This window comes from Populus euphratica, unplaced genomic scaffold, assembly GCF_000495115.2.
Source record: "Populus euphratica unplaced genomic scaffold, PopEup_1.0 scaffold18.1, whole genome shotgun sequence".
Classification (NCBI taxonomy): Eukaryota; Viridiplantae; Streptophyta; class Magnoliopsida; order Malpighiales; family Salicaceae; genus Populus; species Populus euphratica.
The window spans coordinates 580,803-600,137 of NW_011499881.1; the positions used below are offsets into that span (position 1 = coordinate 580,803).

The 19,335-nt window shown below is 30.2% G+C and overlaps 3 protein-coding genes and 1 long non-coding RNA gene across 7 annotated transcripts in view; 2 read left to right on the forward strand and 2 right to left on the reverse strand.

Moving 5' to 3' along the window:
* The window catches only part of LOC105129378 (probable glutathione S-transferase), a 22,564-nt gene that overhangs the window by 1,307 nt on the left and 1,922 nt on the right, over window positions 1-19,335 (reverse strand). Inside the window, exon 1 of one of the 2 annotated variants that reach the window (XM_011031404.1) lies at window positions 17,492-17,511. The exons of the other annotated variant lie outside the window; for it this stretch is intronic. The gene's annotated coding sequence lies outside the window, so the exon portion shown is untranslated. Of the gene's footprint in view, window positions 1-17,491; window positions 17,512-19,335 lie in introns of those variants that run through there. 2 annotated transcript variants of the gene reach the window in all.
* LOC105129377 (glutathione transferase GST 23-like) overlaps window positions 9,030-19,335 on the forward strand; it is an 18,720-nt gene continuing 8,414 nt past the window's right edge. The window contains exons 1-2 of one of the 2 annotated variants that reach the window (XM_011031401.1): window positions 9,030-9,374; window positions 9,640-9,995. In XM_011031401.1, the coding sequence (XP_011029703.1) occupies window positions 9,066-9,374; window positions 9,640-9,990 (660 nt within the window). In that variant the 5' untranslated portion in view covers window positions 9,030-9,065 and the 3' untranslated portion in view covers window positions 9,991-9,995. Of the gene's footprint in view, window positions 9,375-9,639; window positions 10,139-19,335 lie in introns of those variants that run through there. The other variant, XM_011031400.1, reaches the window with a different exon arrangement.
* On the reverse strand, window positions 9,913-16,766 carry LOC105129376 (uncharacterized). The gene is made up of 2 exons (XR_843060.1): window positions 16,677-16,766; window positions 9,913-10,024 (listed from the first exon to the last, which is right to left on the reverse strand). It is a non-coding gene; the product is annotated as an uncharacterized LOC105129376 (long non-coding RNA).
* Window positions 15,653-19,335, forward strand: part of LOC105129375 (glutathione transferase GST 23-like) — a 12,097-nt gene continuing 8,414 nt past the window's right edge. Inside the window, exons 1-2 of one of the 2 annotated variants that reach the window (XM_011031399.1) lie at window positions 15,653-16,027; window positions 16,292-16,556. In XM_011031399.1, the coding sequence (XP_011029701.1) occupies window positions 15,719-16,027; window positions 16,292-16,556 (574 nt within the window). In that variant the 5' untranslated portion in view covers window positions 15,653-15,718. Of the gene's footprint in view, window positions 16,028-16,291; window positions 16,798-19,335 lie in introns of those variants that run through there. The other variant, XM_011031398.1, reaches the window with a different exon arrangement.

The following is a 19,335-nucleotide window of genomic DNA, read 5'->3' on the forward strand; positions in this document are numbered from 1 at the left end:
AAATGGACGGTGGCAGCCATGGTTGGTGGCAGCCATGGTTGGTGGCAGCCATGGTTGAAGTCATAGTCAAATGGTGGGTGCCTAACTTGCCCACCATTGTTGAACAATCATCTCCCTCCTCAGCTATAAATAGAAGGTGCACTGATAGCTGAGATAGAGCACGAGATAGAGAGAAACACAGAGAGCGTGCTAAGGGTGAGAGTTGAGTTGAGTTGAGAAGTTTTCTCCTCCTCCTTGTTTTGTTGTTTGTATTGCTTTTGAGCTTGATTAATACAAACCAGTAGCTCCGTGGAGTAGACAAGTTACCGAACCACGTAAATTTATGTGTGTTTGAATGTTTGGATCTCCTAACAAATAGGACACGCAGAATAGAATAACAATGCTCATGAATTTGTATGTGAATTTCGTATAAACATTTAGCCAAGGTACCATAATAAGGGTTCATCTAGTTTACATCAACATTATCTGACAGTAATCCCGAGAGTAGAGCTACTTCCAAATTCACTCAAGGTTCAATAAATCTGTTTTCCAGGGGAGGAGCGTATAATTTAACATAATCAAAAGGCATGAACGCCTCTAGTGGATTGTTTTTTAAAATGAATTTTACTTGAATAAAACTAATAAATAAAAATTTAATTTAAAAAATAATTAAATAACAATACAACTTATTTTAAATAAAATATAATTTAAAATAATATATTTTTTTTTGCGCAACAACTCTTTTTACTTGGTCTCTCGCGAATCAATAAATTTTATAGTATTTATAATGTTAAACGAAAACTTTTAAATTTTATAATTATAATTTTATGATTATAAAAAGAAATCATTTCCTCTCAACAGATCTTCTCAACACCGTGCGGGTGTGACATGTATGATTTCACAAAATCAAGAAGCATGATTGCCACATTGAATAACGGGTTTAGAAGTTGCATTCATGGCCATTGTTTGTATCATGAGTATCGTTAATTCGTGATCTCTTGGTTTCGTGCAGCACCAGTCTTTTGAGAAAGCCAATCTCATAATGGCTAGATCATGAAAGAAGAAATAGTCTCAGTCTTTGAGAAAGGTCTAAAGCTAAAATTTCAATTTACAAAATATACTAATTATGGGTTAGTAATTAAGTGGAGATGAGGATTAAAACTCTTTTGTTGTTTCCCTCTTCTGCGAGATATTTTGTGTTTGAACATCTTCTTTGTAACAAAAGTTTTTATTCAGAGGGTTTTGTGCTATTCACATTTAGAACGCTGAGGTAGATGTTTTTTTCGGAGTTTATTTGATATCATAGTAGTTTTATAGTTGTAGTTTGAAAAAAATTATCTTATAAAAATTAGTTGAGATTGATTTGATATGTATATATATGTGGTTAAAATTATGATTAAAATTAAAATTAAATAAAAAATAATTTAATGTGTTTGATTGAAAATAATTTTTAAATTGAGGTTATAAAATAACTATAAAATATATATATATATATATATTAATATTAATGATTTTAAATTTAAATATTGTAGATTTAGCTACTACCATTACATCATAAAATAAATAATATGAGTAAATTTAATTCATTCTAAACTAGTTTTTCAAAGAAAAAATATATTATATTTAATTCATTCTAAACTAATTTTTCAAAAAAAATTATTATTCACGTTTACATAAATACTAATCAATTCACTGCACTAATTTTTTTAAAAAATACTGTTAATTTTAATAAATAGTATAAGTAAAGAAAAACAACCAAAAACTAATATATAATAAAAGCACTACTTTTATTTTTTCTACGTTATAATCGCAATATATAATAGGTCTCATTAGAAATTTTTTATGTTTTTATATTTACCAAGTAATTATTTAGTTGCGGTTGCTTTAAACATAAAAACAACCACGGACACTTAGACTCGAACATGAAGGCCATGATCTCTACGTGTTATCCATGAAGGGACCAAGAGAACGCTGGATGGATTTTTCTCCTGAGCAGGGTTATCTAAGCCAGACCTTTTATGTTGTGGAGTCGATAAATTTTAATTAGGCTGCAAGCTTAAAATATCCAGTGATGTTAGATTATTTTGGTGATTTCCATAAAACTTGTGATCATTGTTATTTGTTTTTCAATTTCTCCTTGTCTGTTGGAAAGACCAGCGCGTAGAGCCAGGAGTAAATTCTCTGTAATCTATATGAAAGCAAGCTAAGCAGTTAAGCAAACAGGTGACTCGCCTTGGAATTGAGATTTCCAATCTGTGCATCTTAGTTAGAATCTCTCTAACAAGAGCAGCTTACTTCTGCTGTACAACCCAATATACCAAAAAATCCCAGTGCTTGTTCATGATGGAAAACCAATAGCAGAGTCCATGGTGATTCTTGAGTACATTGATAATACGTGGCCAGAAAATCCACTGCTGCCGAAGGATCCGCATGAGAGATCCCTGGTTAGGTTCTGGGCAAAATTCATCGACGAAATGGTAAGTACATTTCGTCAAGATTATTCAGAATATAATTTATAAGCCTGCCATTTTTGCAAGAAAAGCGAACTTGGTCTAATCTATTTAGTAGAATGGTCTCAACTGTTTTTAAAGTTTCCCTTTAATTCTTTATATATACATGCAGGCAGTGGCGGAGGCAGGGGAAAGCTGGCCCCTTGAGGGAAATGTTTTTTCCAGCCCCTTCTTTGTTAATGTTTATAGTTTTAGTAGTAAAATAACTGAAATTTTAGCCCTTTTAAAATAATTCTTTTAATTTGGCCCCCCATAATTTTTTTTTCTTGCTCCGCCCCCGCATGTAGGATCAAACCTGGTTTCGGTTTGGCCTGTATCTTTCTGTTTTTCCTTCCTCTGTTCTTTTTTTTTTTTTCTTATATGAACTTCCAATGAAGATGAACCCAGCTTCGAGCCCTACTTTTATTGACTTGGCCACTTTTGTGCTTGTAGACTAAACCGATGGTGAGTTTCTTCACGTATGTTGGAGAGCAACAGGAAAAGGCAATAAACGACAACCTCCAGACCTTGAGAATCATAGAAGAGCATGGACATGGAGAGCAAAAATTTCTTAGTGGAGACAGAATTGGACTTGCAGATATTGCCTTGGGATGGATCATTCATACACTAGCAGCTATGGAGGAGATTGTTGGCGTCAAGTTTGTTCAAGCTGATACATTTCCTCTCTTGCATGCGTGGATGAAGAATTTTAGGGAAATTCCTGTAATTGAAGACAATCTCCCGAATCATGATCAAATCCTGGACTACTTCAAAGGAAGGAGAGAGATGTTCGTCAAATCACCTCATGCTTGCCACCATCACCATTAGACAAGACAGCTGCCTGCAAGTTGTTTACTCAGACAATCACCTTCAAAATCTTTGATATATTGCAATAAAAACTGATGCATCCCATGCCAGGGCAACCTTTTTTTTAATGTTTCTAATTTACTATTCATTTTGGAAAATTATGTTCAATTCATATAGTCAATGGATTATTTGGAAGAGGTTAACAAAAGAAAAGGGTTGTCAAATCAGGGATAGTTTATTTCTGCTTTTCTTAATTCAATAACATCATGATATTGGTAGGCATGTCAGGTCTTGGAGATGGGCGCTGAGATTTCTTTGAAGTTCGAAAGCCAGACAGGTTCATGACTAAGTGTGTCCATATCCACCACCTAATCCGAAGGCTAGGCATGAATACGTTCAGAGAACGTAACTTTCTACAGAGTAATCAGTGTTTCTTGCATGGAAAATAAACCGCACACCGTGGCACCCCGTTATTATATTAACACACGTGGTTGAGCGCGGACAAGTCCAGACTCAATTTGAAGATAACCATGAAAACGTTCAGACCTAACTTTGATAGCTGGCGAAGTCAATCAACCAACGCCTTTCAAGCAAGATCATAGATGCATCCAGTTCCACTTGGGTGTGAGGATGCACGCATCCATATCCAACTTAGATTTTAGCATTACCGTGCCCCACCCCACTTGAAAATAAGCGGGGATGTATCCAGACTTAACATCGGGTTAGATGTGGATGCACCCATATTTTTTATGGTAATAAAAATAAAAATATTATTTTTAATATTAATACTCTTAATCATAATAAAAATAAAAATAATTAAAACACAAATAATACTATTTATAATATTAATACTCTTGATCATAATAAAAATAAAAATGATAATATTTTTAATATTCATACAATTAATTATAATAAAAATAATAATATTTATAACATAAATAATAATATTTTTTATATGAACACTTTGAATTATAAGAGAAAAATAATATTTATAACACATGTTATTATATAAACACATATGTGGTTGGGCGCGGACACTTTCGAACCTAAGTGTCAAGCATCAACAGGGCTACTATAGCCAATCGAGCCATTTGCCAAGATTCAAGTGGAGGTGGCGCTTGGATTTGCTCCTTGCATTAGAGCCACCCAAGCACTAGATGGCACTATAGCATGCCCAAGCGCCATGTAACACATGGGTCATGACAAAGGGTCCAATTATCTTAGGTGTAGGCAGGATCTAATTGTCTTGAGTCCAGCGTCATATACCTAGCTCAATAGATTTGGCGTAATACAATTTTATTGAGTCTTGATGAAAAATTTTAAAAATTTTAATTTTTACTATACTTAAAAGTATTACTATTAAAAATAGTATTATTTGTTATTTTTAAAAATAGTATTATTTTAAAAATTTTATTTGTGTTATATTACTAATATCACGTGGCGTAGTGGCGATTGGGTTGCCCTTACACCACATAGCAGTTGGGTTGTCATAGCCAATAGAACTTTTTGCCAAGACCCGAGCACCAAGTGGCACTTGGGTTCGCTCCTTGCATTGGAGTTGCTTAAGGGCCAGGTGTCGCTAGGATTTTTCTAAGCGCCACGTGACACTGGGGATTCTATAGCCTATCCGGCCTATTTCCAGGACTCAAGCGTTGAGTAGCACTTGGGTCTGCCCAACGCAAGGACAGGGCTGCGCAGGAGCCATATGGCGCTCAGTCCACCCTGCGTAAGGGTCGGGCACCCTAAGCACTAGCTGTCCTTGTGTGGGCAGCGCCAGCACCAAGTGCCTACTCCTCATGACCTACAGCTCCACCAAAACTTGTGCTGACAATTTTCTCCCCTTATAAGAGAAAAATAATATATGCACCCCTCTTCAATACCAAATGCACCCCAGCAAAAAAAAAACTCCATCCTTCCCCCATTACCCTTGCAACTCTTTGTGGCAAGGGCTGGACTATCGTTACACTGCTCCAATCCATAGTGCTTTGTGTTTATGTAAACAATAACAGGGATATTAAGCACTTTTAATATATTGTTAATGTGCATATATGAGATTATTCAAGAATTACTTGCAAATTACGATGTCCAAGTGAAATTTTAGAAAAATCAAAATCAAAGTTAAGAATCAAGTCAATACTTGCAATAGAAAAACCACAAGGAATTTTAAAGTTGTAATTCTCAATCAGCTCCATATTAAACATAATAAAATCAATAAAGATAATTTTGAAAAAAATCACAATAAAAAAAATCATGTAGGGGCATACTGTGCAATCCACAGTGTTTTTAAAAAAAAACTACAAGGCTAAATTTTCAACCAGCTCAATATGAGGAAAATAAAATCGACAAAGATAATTCTATAAAAAAATCATAAAAAAAAGAAAAAAAACCATATGGAAAAACACTGTAGCAATCCACAGTGTTTTAAAAGAAAAAACTATAAAGCTAAATTCTCAACAAGTTTAATATTGAAAAAATAAAATCGACAAAAAAAATTCTAAAAAAACAACACAAAAAAAAAGAAAAAAATGGATAAAAAAACATGTCGCAAAAGTTAAAGCTAAATTCTCAACTAGCTCAAAATTAAAATGATTTAGAAAAACACTATAGTAATTTATAGTCTTTTGTAAGAAAATATACAATTGCAATTCTTAACTAGCTCAATATTAAAAAAAAAATAAGATCAACAAAGATAATTTTAAAAAATATCACAAAAAAAACATACAAGGAAACACTGTATTATTCTATAGTGTTTCATGAGAAAATCTATAGTTGTAATTTTTAACCAGCTCAATATTAAAAATAATAAAATCAACAAAGATAATTTTGAAAAAAATTATAACAATCAACAATATTTTTAAAAGTAATAAATTTAAATTTTTAACCAACTCAATATAAAAAAAATAAATTTAATAAAAATAATTTTTCAATTATCTCAGGATTTTCAAGGGCAATCTCAGCTTGAACAGAGGCGGCCATGGATAAGATGGGGCAGAAAAATACCTTCGTCAAACCATGCAGCCTAACTTTGACTGTTCCTCTTCTAATTTTCCATTTATTTGCACAGCCAAGAAGAAAAGTCTCCAATGAATAATATAAATTATAATTTGAGTTATAAGACTAAAAAAACTAAATATATAAAAATAATGAGGGTTAAAATTACAAAAATAAAAACATAAAAAATCCAAAATAAAAACAATAAGTGTTAAAAATTGCAATAAAAATAAATTGAAAAACAATAACGAATTTTAGTTTTGAGAGTTAAATTAAAGAGAATAAGAATATTAATAAAGAACAAAGAAAAAATAATACATTTTAAACTTAGATTGAATAATAAAACTTAAAAAACTAAAACTTTCATAAAAAATTCAAAAATAAACTAAAAATTATAAAAATAAATATCAAATCTTGAACATCAAAAGATAAATAAAATTGAATATACAGAGTTCTTCTAAGTGTTTTTTATACTAAAAAAACTTCTCAGTATAAATCAAATAACTTATGTATGCATCTAATTAAATAATCCAATAACTATTATGTAAAGCAATGCAAAAAAAATCATCAACAATGGACAAAAATGAAATTAAAAAAACTAAGCTAAAAATAAAAATCAAGATATTTAACATTATAATAAGAGTAATTTACCTTATTATATCTAATGAATTTTTTTATCAAAATTAATTTATAAAATAAAAACACGTAAAATTTATAATATAAATTAACACGCGCATAAAATTTACTAAACAATAATTTTTTTTAAAAAAAATGCAAGGCTACATATATAAAAAAACCTTATAAAAAATCATATTAAAAAAATTAATATATACAAAATTAAGAAAAAATCACAAGTAAATTATACTCATCTCTCTAAAAATTAAACACACTCAATATCTTTTTAAAATAATCACAATATTTTTAAAATATAAACCCAAAATTTATTTGAAAAAATATACACGAATAGCATATTACTTTTTAAAAAAACAAAAATTAAAAAAAAATCAAGGCAGACCTAATGCATGACCTAATAAAACAACGATCCACACACAAGCCTTTATTTAAAAAAAAAAAAGTTTAATGAGGTTAACAACATATTATCCGCTCTAATTATATATATATATATAAACACATAGCCTGCAAAACCTAGAATCCAACTACTATGGTGGTTAAAAAAATAAAATCTTTTTTTAATTAAAAATCTCATTTTCAACCTAATTTGACTCAAAATATATTGAAAATACTGTAAAAACCTTATTAAATAAATCTATGATTTCCAAAAACTCAATAAATCACCACAAAACCCTAAAACACAGAAACAAAAAATTTTCACTAGCATAAATTTGTTGTTTGAGGTGTTTTAAAGATAAACAAACACCCAAACATGACTCTCTTTTTATATGAAATATTTTGATATAAAAATAAATTGTTCTGGTGGTCAAAATCTTTTTCATTGACAACTTTTTCCATTTAAGTTGGAATTTGATGACTTTCTCTCTCTCTTTCAGTAGAAAATAACTAGAAAAAAATAAAATAAAATTAGGTATCAAAATATATTTTCTTTAAATTTAAAGAATTGATCATCTAATATCTAAAAAACATGGAAGAATTAAAATGAATGTTTTAAGAAAATTTTTAACCTACTCGATATTTTTTCTGTAGTTTTCTATATTTCAATTCAACATTTTTTTTTTTAAAAAAATGTAATTTGAAACTAATTTATACATGGAAAAACTAGATTACACAAAATAAAAATTTAAATATCAAAATAAAAATTACAAAAAACACAGTAGTTCAATTCCAATGAATTATAAAGAAATGTAAAATAATTCCAGCATATGAAAACGATAATTTTTTTTTTAATAATTATAGATGTTTTATGTTATTAGCTTACATGTACATTAATTAATCCTATAAGATTTTAAAATTAATAACTAAATAAATTTTTAATAATTCTAAAATTTATAATACTTGGAGCTCATAAACTCTAAAAAATAAATTTAAGATTTAACTTATTATACTATAAACCTCAACATTAAAAAAGCTGATAGTTTTAGTTTGTAGTTAATTAGTGATCAATGCAGATAGCCAATGGATTATTTTGCAAGAAAAAGGTTGTCAAATCAGGGATAGTTTATTTCTGCTTTTCTGAATTCAATAACATCATGATATTGGTAGGCATTTCATGGAGATGGGCACTGAGATTTCTTCAAAAGCCAGACAGGTTCATGACTAACCAGACAGGTTCATGACTAAGTGTGTCCATATGCACCACCTAAGCCGAAGGCTAGGCATGAATACGTTCAAAGAATATAACTTTCTACAGAGTAGTCAGTGTTTCTTGCAAGGAAAATAAACAGCACACCGTGATGAACAAACCAAAAAAAAAAAAACACAAGTTCATAGTATGAATTTTCAATGATATTCATTAATTTTAACATATTATCAAGTGAAAAACTAAAAATCTTCGAAAACTTAATCAGATTGTGATTTTCATTAATTTTAGCATACCTTCAAATTTGTTTGAAATGAATCTTGTTTCTTTTCTTTGTTTTTTGTTTGTTTGATGAATCTCGTTCAATCATCATGTGCACATCCGAGATTATTCAAAAATTACTTGCAAATTACGATGTCAAGTTAAATTAAAAAACATCAGACTCAAAGTTATGGACCAAGTCAAGTCAATACGTGCAATAGAAAAAAATGTTTCTTGCATCCAAAACTTATTGCGCAAGCCAAGAGTCGCTATAAGAAAACTTGGCACGGCAGTAGACCTTGCATACTGATCTCATTGGAAGGATGGCAGATGTGAAGCTGCATGGTTCCTGGACTAGCCCTTTTAGTTACAGAGTTATATGGGCTCTGAAACTAAAGCGCGTGGAGTTTGAGTATATTGAAGAAGACCTCACCAATAAAAGTGAACTGCTATTGAAGTATAACCCAGTTTACAAGAAAATCCCTGTACTCGTCCATGGTGGCAAGCCAATAGCGGAGTCTCTTGTTATACTTGAATACATCGAGGAAACATGGCCGGAGAATCCATTGCTACCGACAGATCCTTACGAGAGAGCCATGGCTCGGTTTTGGATTCAATATGGAGCTACCAAGGTAACAAGATCCATCTTCTTGGATATATTTTGTAACTGTTCATGAGGCCTACAATGTTTAATTTGATCTGGTAGCAGTCCTGCAAAAAAAAACAATTGATTGCAAAAAACATTTTCTTCTTCTTGTTCTTAAAGTGGAATAATAATTAAAAATTTCTCATAACTTGCCTTCTTTTATTTTTACTCTCCTAAGGCTAAACACCTTCCAATATCTATCCATTTATCTCTGTTCTGTTGCATGTAAATTGAATTCTTTCATTATCTAGAGTGCTGCCTTAGTTGCCCTTTTCCGAGCTAGTGGAGAAGAGCTAGAGAAGGCAGTGAAAGAAGTGGTGGAAGTGCTGAGAGTCTTAGAAGAGCAAGGTTTCGGGGACAAGAAGTTTTTTGGCGGTGACAGCATAAATCTAGTTGACATCTCATATGGACTCTTCACTTGTTGGCTTGAAGCCATTGAAGAAGCAGCGGGTGTGAAAGTTTTGGAACCAAGCACACTGCCTCGATTGCATGCTTGGGCCCAGAATTTCATTGAAGTTCCTCTGATTAAAGAAAACATTCCCGACAATGATAAGTTGCTACTCCATATGAAAGGTGTGAGGGAGAAAATGATGAACAAGTAGCCTATATTATGCTTTTGGATGCGAAATATTCCATGTAGCTGAGCTTGTTTTTCTACTGTAACACTCCATAATGGTTGATGCAGAGCTATTGCATTAAATTCCGGATTGGTGTATAAACACTGTTGTCTTTCTTTTATATTCATTTCCATTTACTTTTTTTTCCTTAATAAATTTTACTAGAACAGCTTGGCAAGTCAACCTAATAATTCATCATCGATCATGAACTAACCACATCAGCAGAAACCAATTTTTTTTAAAAGCCCAGAACTAGTTTAAGTATTTATTTAAAAATAATAATTAAAGCTTGTTTGATATTATAGTAATTAATAATTTTTAAGATATACTTTTATATTTTTTAAAATTTATTTTTGAAATTAAAAATAATATAAAAACATTAAAAAATTAATTTAAAATAAATATTTTTATGTTTCTATTAACAACAACAACAATAATAAATAAAGGGTATTTGAAAGTTCAAGTAATGATTTTTAAAGTTTTTTTATTTGAAAATATATTAAAATAATATTTTTTTATTTTTTAAAAAATTCTTAAATTTAACATATTAAAAGAATATGAAAATACTAAAAATTAGTATTTTAAAATAAAAAATTAAAAAATTTTAAAAATACTTTTAAAATATACTCGAAAATATATTTTAAAATATTAAAAATTATTAATTTAATATAAACAATAAAAAATATTAAATTTTTTAAAAAATATTTTTAAATCCGGTTTCATAGTAATATTTTATATGATGTAAAATGATGACTGTACTCTTTACCTTACCTTATCGTCGGTAAATTTGACCCAGAAACGAGCGAGAGCTCTCTCGTAGGGGTCTTTGGGCAGCAAGGGATTTTGGGGCCATATCTCATCGATGTATTAGACAATAATCATGGACTCGCAAACTGGTTTTTCGCCATGGAGAAGCACTGGGATCTTCTTAAGCACAGGGTTAATTCTTCAGAAGCAGAGGACTTTTGTTGGTAACATCTTCTTCTGTACTCATATGGAATGCCCTTTATTTTTAGAGACCATATCACTCGGAAAACAAATGGTCTGGAGAATGCTCCAAGCAGCTTCACTACCTCCGCCATGACCAAGGGATTTGTATGGTGATTGCTCTTTACATGCCATAGTCATTTATTGTGCTGATTTAATGAAAGAGTCTTGCTTGGGCAATTGGCAGTACACATTTGCTATTGAGGGCAGCTGGGAATGCTTCAAACGCTCTTTTTTCACCTCAATTCTCTGTCGAAATAAGACTTGACTATGGAGATTAGAAATGCAACAATTAACGCGATGCGTGCTCTTTCCTTTTCTATTGAAGTTTCCCAGCAATTTCTCACAGTTTGCGATTTACTTCATGTTTTTCTGGGTTAAATAAGCATTATTAATGTTAATAAAGTTGAATATCTTATCATCTCCTGGACTTTGCTGTTTTGCTAAACGCCATGCATGATGGTATCGATGCTAATCTTCTTTGGCACGCCTCTTGACAGCCAAGAAAGGTAAACGGAAGAACAGGAGGGCATTTTAGTTGGACGGGGAGGCGTCTGCTGTGAATTGGACACACAGAATAGAATAACAGTGCTCATGAATTTGTATGTGGATTTCGTAAAACACTTAGCCAAAATTCATGTATAAACATGTATGGACCAAGAGAACGCTGGATGGATTTTTCTCCTGACCAGGGTTATCTAAGCAAGACCTTTTATATATGTTGTTGAGTCAATAAATTTTAATTAGGCTGCAAGCTTAGAATATCCTGAGTTCGTTGACCCTCATACTTTTCGTGGTTGATTAACACTGGATTACCAATCCAAGGCTAGGCATGAATACGTTCAAAGAACGTAACTTTCTATAGACTAGTCAAATGTTTCTTGCAAGGAAAATAAATTGTACACTGTAACAAAAAAAATAAAATTCATAGAATGAATTTTCAACAATATTCATTAATTTTAACGAATTTTCAAGAAAAAAAATAAAAAACTTTGAATAGTTAATAAGATTGTGATATTCATTGATTTTAACATATCTTCAAATTTGTTTGAAACGAATCTTGTTTCTTTTCTTTGTTTTTTTTGTTTGATGAATCTCATTTCATCATTACTAGTTAAACCCCCCTGTTAAAAAACGGGCTTGCTTTTTATTTTCATAAAAACTACTTTAAAAATTTATAATATAAAACATAATATTTTTTTAAGTTTATTAATTGTAATAAAAATAATAATATTTATAATATAAATAATATTATTTTTAATCTGAACACTTTAAATTATAAGAAAAAAAAATATTTATAACACATATTATTATATTAATACATGTGGTTGAGCGCGGATACATCCAGACTCAACTTAGAGGCAAGTGTGGAAGCATCTAGACTCAACTTGGATTTGAGCATGGACATATCTAGCCCCACTTAGATGTGAATGTGAATGCATCCATATCCAACTTGGATTTTGGCATTGTTGTGTCTAACCCACTAGAAAATGGGCGTGGACGCGTTTAGGCTCAACATCGGGTTGGGCGTGAACACGTTCATACTTTTAATGATAATAAAAAATATTAATAATACTATTTCTAATATTAATACTCCTAATCACAATAAAAAAAAAATAATTAAAGCACAAATAATACTAATTGTAATATTAATACTCTTAATCATAATAAAAATAAAAATAATTATAACACAAAAAATAATATTTCTAATATTAATACTCTTAATCATAATAAAAATAAAAATAATTATAACACAAAAAATAATATTTCTAATATTCATACAATTAATTATAATAAAAATAATTATATTTATAACATAAATAATTATATTAAGAATTTCAAGGATGATTACAACATAAATAATAATATTTTTTATATTAATACTTCAGCTTACAATAAAAGTAATAATATTTATAACACAAATAATAATATTTTTGATATGAAGACTTTGAATTATAAGAGGAAAATAATATTTATAATATATATTATTATATAAACATATATGTGGTTGGACATAGACACATCCGAACCTGAGTGTCAAGTGTTAGCGAGGTTGTTATAGCTAATCAGGTCGTTTGCTAAGATCCAAGTGCATGTGGTGCTTTGGTCTGCTCCTCGCATTAGAGCAGCCCAAGCGCTCAATTATCTCAGGTCTGGGGCATGATTTGATTGTCTTGAGTCCAGCGTCATATACCCAGCTTAATGGGTTTGGCGTAACCTAATTTTATTGAGTCCTAATGAAGGATTTTAAATATTTTTATTTTTACTATAATTAAAAATATTACTATTAAAAATAATATTATTTGTGTTATAAATATTTTATTTTTTATTATAATTAAAAGTATTAATATCAAAAATATTTTTATTTGTATAATGAATAGTATTTGCGTTAAAAAATATTATTATTGTTATTAAAATTTAAAATAAAATAATATTATTTGTACTATAAATAATATTATTTTATTTATAATTAATATTGTAGATATTAAAAATATTATCGTTATGGTATAAATAATACTATTTTTATTATAAGTAATAATATTATAATAATAATGGAAGGCGCCACGTGGCTTAGTAACAATTGAGTTGCTCTTACACCACGTGGCAGTTGGGTTGCCATAGTCAATCGGGCTTTTTGTCAAGATCCGAGCGCCAGGTGGTGCTTGGAGTTGCCTAAGGGTCAGGTGGTGCTCAGATTTTTCCAAGCGCCACGTGGCGCTGCAGATTCTATAGCCAATCTGGCATTTTACCAAGATCTAAGCGCTAAGTAGCACTTGGGTCTACCATTACATTGCTCCAATCCATAGTGCTCTGTGTCTAGGTAAACAATAACAAGGGCATTGAATCCTTTTAGTATATTGTTAATGTGCAAATATAAGATTTGAATCCTTTTAGTATATTGTTAATGTGTAAATATGAGATTATTCAAGAATTACTTGCAAATTACAATGTCCAAGTTAAATTAAAAAAAATCAGAATCAAAGTTAAGGATCAAGTCAATACTTGCAATAAAAAAAACAAAGAATTTTAAAATTATAATTTTCAACTAGTTTAATATTAAAAAATTAAAAAAAATTAAAAAAATTATAACAAAAAAAATTATGCAGGGGAATACTATGGAATCCACAGTGTTTTAAAGAAAAAAACTACAAAGCTAAATTATCAACCAGCTCAATATAAGAAAAATAAAATTGACAAAGATACTTTAAAAAAAAATCATAAAAAAACCACATGGAGAAACATTGTAACAATTTACAGTGTTTTAAAAAAAAACACCAAAGGTAAATTCTCAACCAACTCAATATTAAAAAAATAAAATTGATAAAAATAATTCTAAAAAAAACAACACAAAATAAAAGAAAAAAAAAGACAAATTTGAAAAAAAAAGCAAAAAAAATAAAAAAAATTGATAAAAAAACAAGACAGAAAAGTTAAAGCTAAATTCTCAAACAACTTAATATTAAAATCATTTAGTAAAATACTATAGCAATCTATAGTGTTTTGTGAGGAAATATACAATTGTAATTCTCAACTAGTTCAATATTAAAAAATAAGATCAACAAAGATAATTTTGAAAAATATCACAAAAAAACCATGCATGGAAACATTATAACAATCTATCGTGTTTCATGAGAAATTCTACAGTTGTAATTTTCAACTAGCTTAATATTAAAAATAATAAAATTGACAAAAATAATTTTAAAAAAAATCATAACAAAAATAATCATGTGGGGAAAAATTACAGCAATCAACGATGTTTTAAAGGAAAAAACAACAAAGCTAAATTTTGAACCAACTCTATATAAAAAAATAAATTTGATAAAGACAATTTAAACAAACATTAAAAAAACATGTAAAGAAACATTGTAGTAAGACAAAAATTATGTGGGAAAATACTGTAGTAATCCACGATGTTTTAAAGAACTACAAAACTAAAATCTTAGTCAGCTCAATATGAAAAAAATAAAATCAACAAAGATAATTATGAAAAAATAAAAAAAATATATAAAAAAACCATGTGGAAAAATACTGAAACAATTCACAGTTTTTTTTAAGAAAAAAACTAAATTCTTAATAAGCTCAATAGTAAAAAAAAATTGACAAAAATAATTGAAAAAAAAAAAGAAGACAATTTTGAAAAAAAATTGAAAAAAAAAACATATGAGGAAAACTGAAGTTAAATTCCCAATCAGCTCAATATTAAAAAAATAAATTCAACAAAGTTAATTTAAAACAAAAACATGTTAGAAACACTATAGCAAAACAAAAATTATATTGGAAAAACACTGTAATAATCCATAATGTTATTTTTAAAAAAATTATAAAGATAAATTCACAACCAGTTTAATATAAAAAAAATAAATCGATAAAAACCAGTTTGAAAAAAAAATAAATCATAAAAAGAAAGTAAAAAACAATATAGAAAAATATTATAGTAATTTATAATGTTTGAAAGAAACGTAGTTAAGTTTTCAATCAATTTAATATTTAAAAAATTAGTAAAAATAATTTTTTTTAAAAAATAAAAATTTAATTTAAAAAAAAATATGGAAAACTACAGTATTTTCCATGCATTTTAAATTTTTTTGATAATAATAATAATAATAATAATAATAATGTTTCTTCCATCCAAAACTTTCAAACTCGAACTTATTGCCCAGGGCAAAAGTCGCTATAAGAAGACTTGGCACAGCAGGAGACCTTGCATGCTGATCTCATTGGAACGATGACAGATGTGAAGCTGCATGGTTTCTGGGCTAGCCCTTTTTGTTACAGAGTTATATGGGCTCTGAAACTAAAGGGCGTGGAGTTTGAGCATATTGAAGAAGACCTCACCAATAAAAGTGAACTGCTATTGAAGTATAACCCAGTTTACAAGAAAATCCCTGTACTCGTCCATGGTGGCAAGCCGATGGCGGAGTCTCTTGTTATCCTTGAATACATCGAGGAAACATGGCCGGAGAATCCATTGCTACCGACAGATCCTTACGAGAGAGCCATGGCTCGGTTTTGGATTCAATATGGAGCTACCAAGGTAACAAGATCCATCTTCTTGGATATATTTTGTAACTGTTCATGAGGCCTACAATGTTTAATTTGATCTGGTAGCAGTCCTGGGAAAAAACAATTGATTCCACAAAAACATTTTCTTCTTCTTGTTCTTAAAGTGGAATAATAATTAAAAATTTCTCATAACTTGCCTTCTTTTATTTTTACTCTCCTAAGGATAAACACCTTCTAATATCTATCCATTTATCTCTGTTCTGTTGCATGTAAATTGAATTCTTTCATTGTTTAGAGTGCTGGCTTTGGTGCCCTTTTCCGAGCTAGTGGAGAAGAGCTAGAGAAGGCAGTGAAAGAAGTGGTGGAAGTGTTGAGAGTCTTAGAAGAGCAAGGTCTCGGGGACAAGAAGTTTTTTGGTGGTGACAGCATAAACCTAGTTGACATCTCTTATGGACTCTTCGCTTATTGGCTTCCAGACATTGAAGAAGCAGCGGGTGTGAAACTTCTTGAACCAAGCACACTGCCTCGATTGCATGCTTGGGCGCAGAATTTCATTGAAGTTCCTCTGATTAAAGAAAACATTCCCGACAATGATAAGTTGCTACTCTTTATGAAAGGTTTCAGGGAGAAATTGGTGAACGAGTAGCCTATATTATGCTTTTGGATGCGAGATATTCAATGTATGTCTCACCTTTTCGTTTCCATAATTCCATGGATGGTTTTTCTCTTGTTGTTGAGCTTGTTTTTCTACTGTAACACTCCATAATGGTTGTCGGTTGATGCAGCTATTTTATTAAATTCCGGATTGGTGTATAAACACTGTTGTATTTCTTTTATATTCCTTTCCATTTACTTTTTTTTTTCCTTAATCAATTTTATTACAACAGCTCGGGAAGTCAACCTAATGATTCATCATTGATCATGAACTAACCAAATCAGCAGAAACCAATTTTTTTAAAAGGCCAGAACTCGTTTAAGTATTTATTTAAAAAATAATAATAGGAGCTTGCTTGATTATAGTAATAATTAATTTTTAAGATATACTGTCATAGTTTTTTAAATTTATTTTTGAAATTAAAAATAATCAGAAAATATTAAAAATTATTTATTTAAAATAAAAAATGAAAAAATTTAAATTTTTTTAAAATATTTTTAAGTCAGGTTTCATAGTAATATTATATGTAATGTAAACTGATGCCTCTACTGCTTACCTTATCGTCGGTAAATTTGACCTAGAAACGAGCCAGATCTCTCTCGTTAGCGTCATTGGGCAACCAGGGATTTTGGGCCGTATCTCATCGATGCATTAGACAATAATCATGGACTCGCAAACAGGTTTTTCGCCATGGAGAAGCACTGGGATCTTCTTAAAAACAGGGTTGTTCTTCAGAAGCAGAGGACTTTTGTTGGTAACATCTTCTTCTATGAACTCGTATGGAATGCCCTTTATTTTTAGAGCCCATATCACTCGGAAAACAAATGGTCTGGAGAACGCTCCAAGCAGCTTCACTACCTCCGCCATGACCAAGGGATTTGTATGGTGATTGTTCTTTCCCTGCCATAGTCATTTATAGTGCTGATTTAATGAAAGAGTCTTGCTTGGGCAGTGGGCGGGACACATTTGCTATTGAGGGCAGCTGGCAATGCATTTCAAACAGTATTTTTTAAAAAATAATTTTTTATATTTTTAAATCATTTCAATGATCCGAAGTTAAATATATTTTTTTAAAATAAAAAATATTATTTTAATAAAACTGCAACACACTTCTGACCATCAATATTTTTTTGCCTTTGCTTTTGTGTGATGGGTCAGCAAATTCAGAAGAATTTAGTTAATGAAAGCGATATACCTCGAAAAAGAGTTTTTCTTCCTCTATTATCGATATATTTGCTTACATAATCATATTCATAAGCAAATATATATTTTATATTGATATTATCAGTAGACCAAAACCAGAGATCATCCAGAAGATGCTAAAACATAGTACATATATACATATATTTTCCTTTTCTATGCTCAGAGTAGTTAGACGCTTGGGAGAGAAGTTTGAGTCTCTCTCTCATATTATTTTTTCACTTCAATTCTCTGTTGAAATAAGACTTGACTATGGAGATAAGAGATGCAATAATTAACACGATGCATGTTCTTTCCTTTTCTATTGAAGCTTCTCAGCACTTTCTCACAGTTTGCGCTTTACTTTATGTTTTTCTAGGTTAAATAAGAATTATTAATGTTAATAATGTTGACTATACATATCATCTCCTGGACGTTGCTGCTGTTTTGATATACGCCATGCATGACGGTATCGATGCTAATCTTCTTTGACACGCCTCTTGACAGCCGAGAAAGGTAAACGGAAGAACCAGAAGGGCATTTTGGTTGGACGGGGAGGGGTCCGCTGTGAATGGGACACCCAGAATAGAATAACAGTGCTCATGAATTTGTATGCGAATTTCGTATAAACAGTTAGCCAAATGAATTTGTATGTGAATTTCGTATAAACAGTTAGCCATAGTTCCATAACAAGGGTTCATCTAGTTTACATTAACATTAACTGGCAGTATTCCTGAGAGTAGAGCTATTTCCAAATTCACTCAAGGTTCAGTAAATCTGTTTTCCAGGGAAGGAGTGTATAATTTAACAAAATCAAGAAGCATGAACGCCCATATTGAATAATGTGGCAATAATTATTTTTAAAGTGATTTTTACTTAAATGAAACCAACAAATAGCGAAATTTAATCTATAAAAAATAATTAAACAACAATACAATTTAGTTTAAATAAAATGTATTGAAGTAATGCATTTTTTTTTACACAACAAGTCTCTTTATTCATATTCTTGTACATCAATAAATTTTATGGCATTTATAACTCTAGATGAGGACTTCTAAGTCTTATAATTATGCTTAAAATCCTTTCCTTTCAATACATCTTCTCAACACCATGCGGGTTCGACATATATGATTTAACAAAATGGAGAAGTATGAATACCCACATTGGATAATGGGGCTAGAAGTTGCTTTCATGCCATTGTTTGTATCACGAGTATCGTTAATTCGTAATCTCTTGGTTTCGTACAGCACCAGTCTTTCGAGAAAGCCAATCTAATAATGGCTAGATCATGAAAGAAGAAATGGTCTCGTCTTTGAGAAACGTACAAAAGTTAAAATTTCAATTGACAAAATATTCTAATTAGAGGTTAGTAATCCCAAGGCTAGGCATGAATACGTTCAAAGAATGTAACTTTCTACAGAGGAGTCAGTGTTTCTTGCAAGGAAAATAAAGTGCATACCGTAACAAAAAAAAAAAAAAAAAAGTTCACAGAATGATTTTTCAAC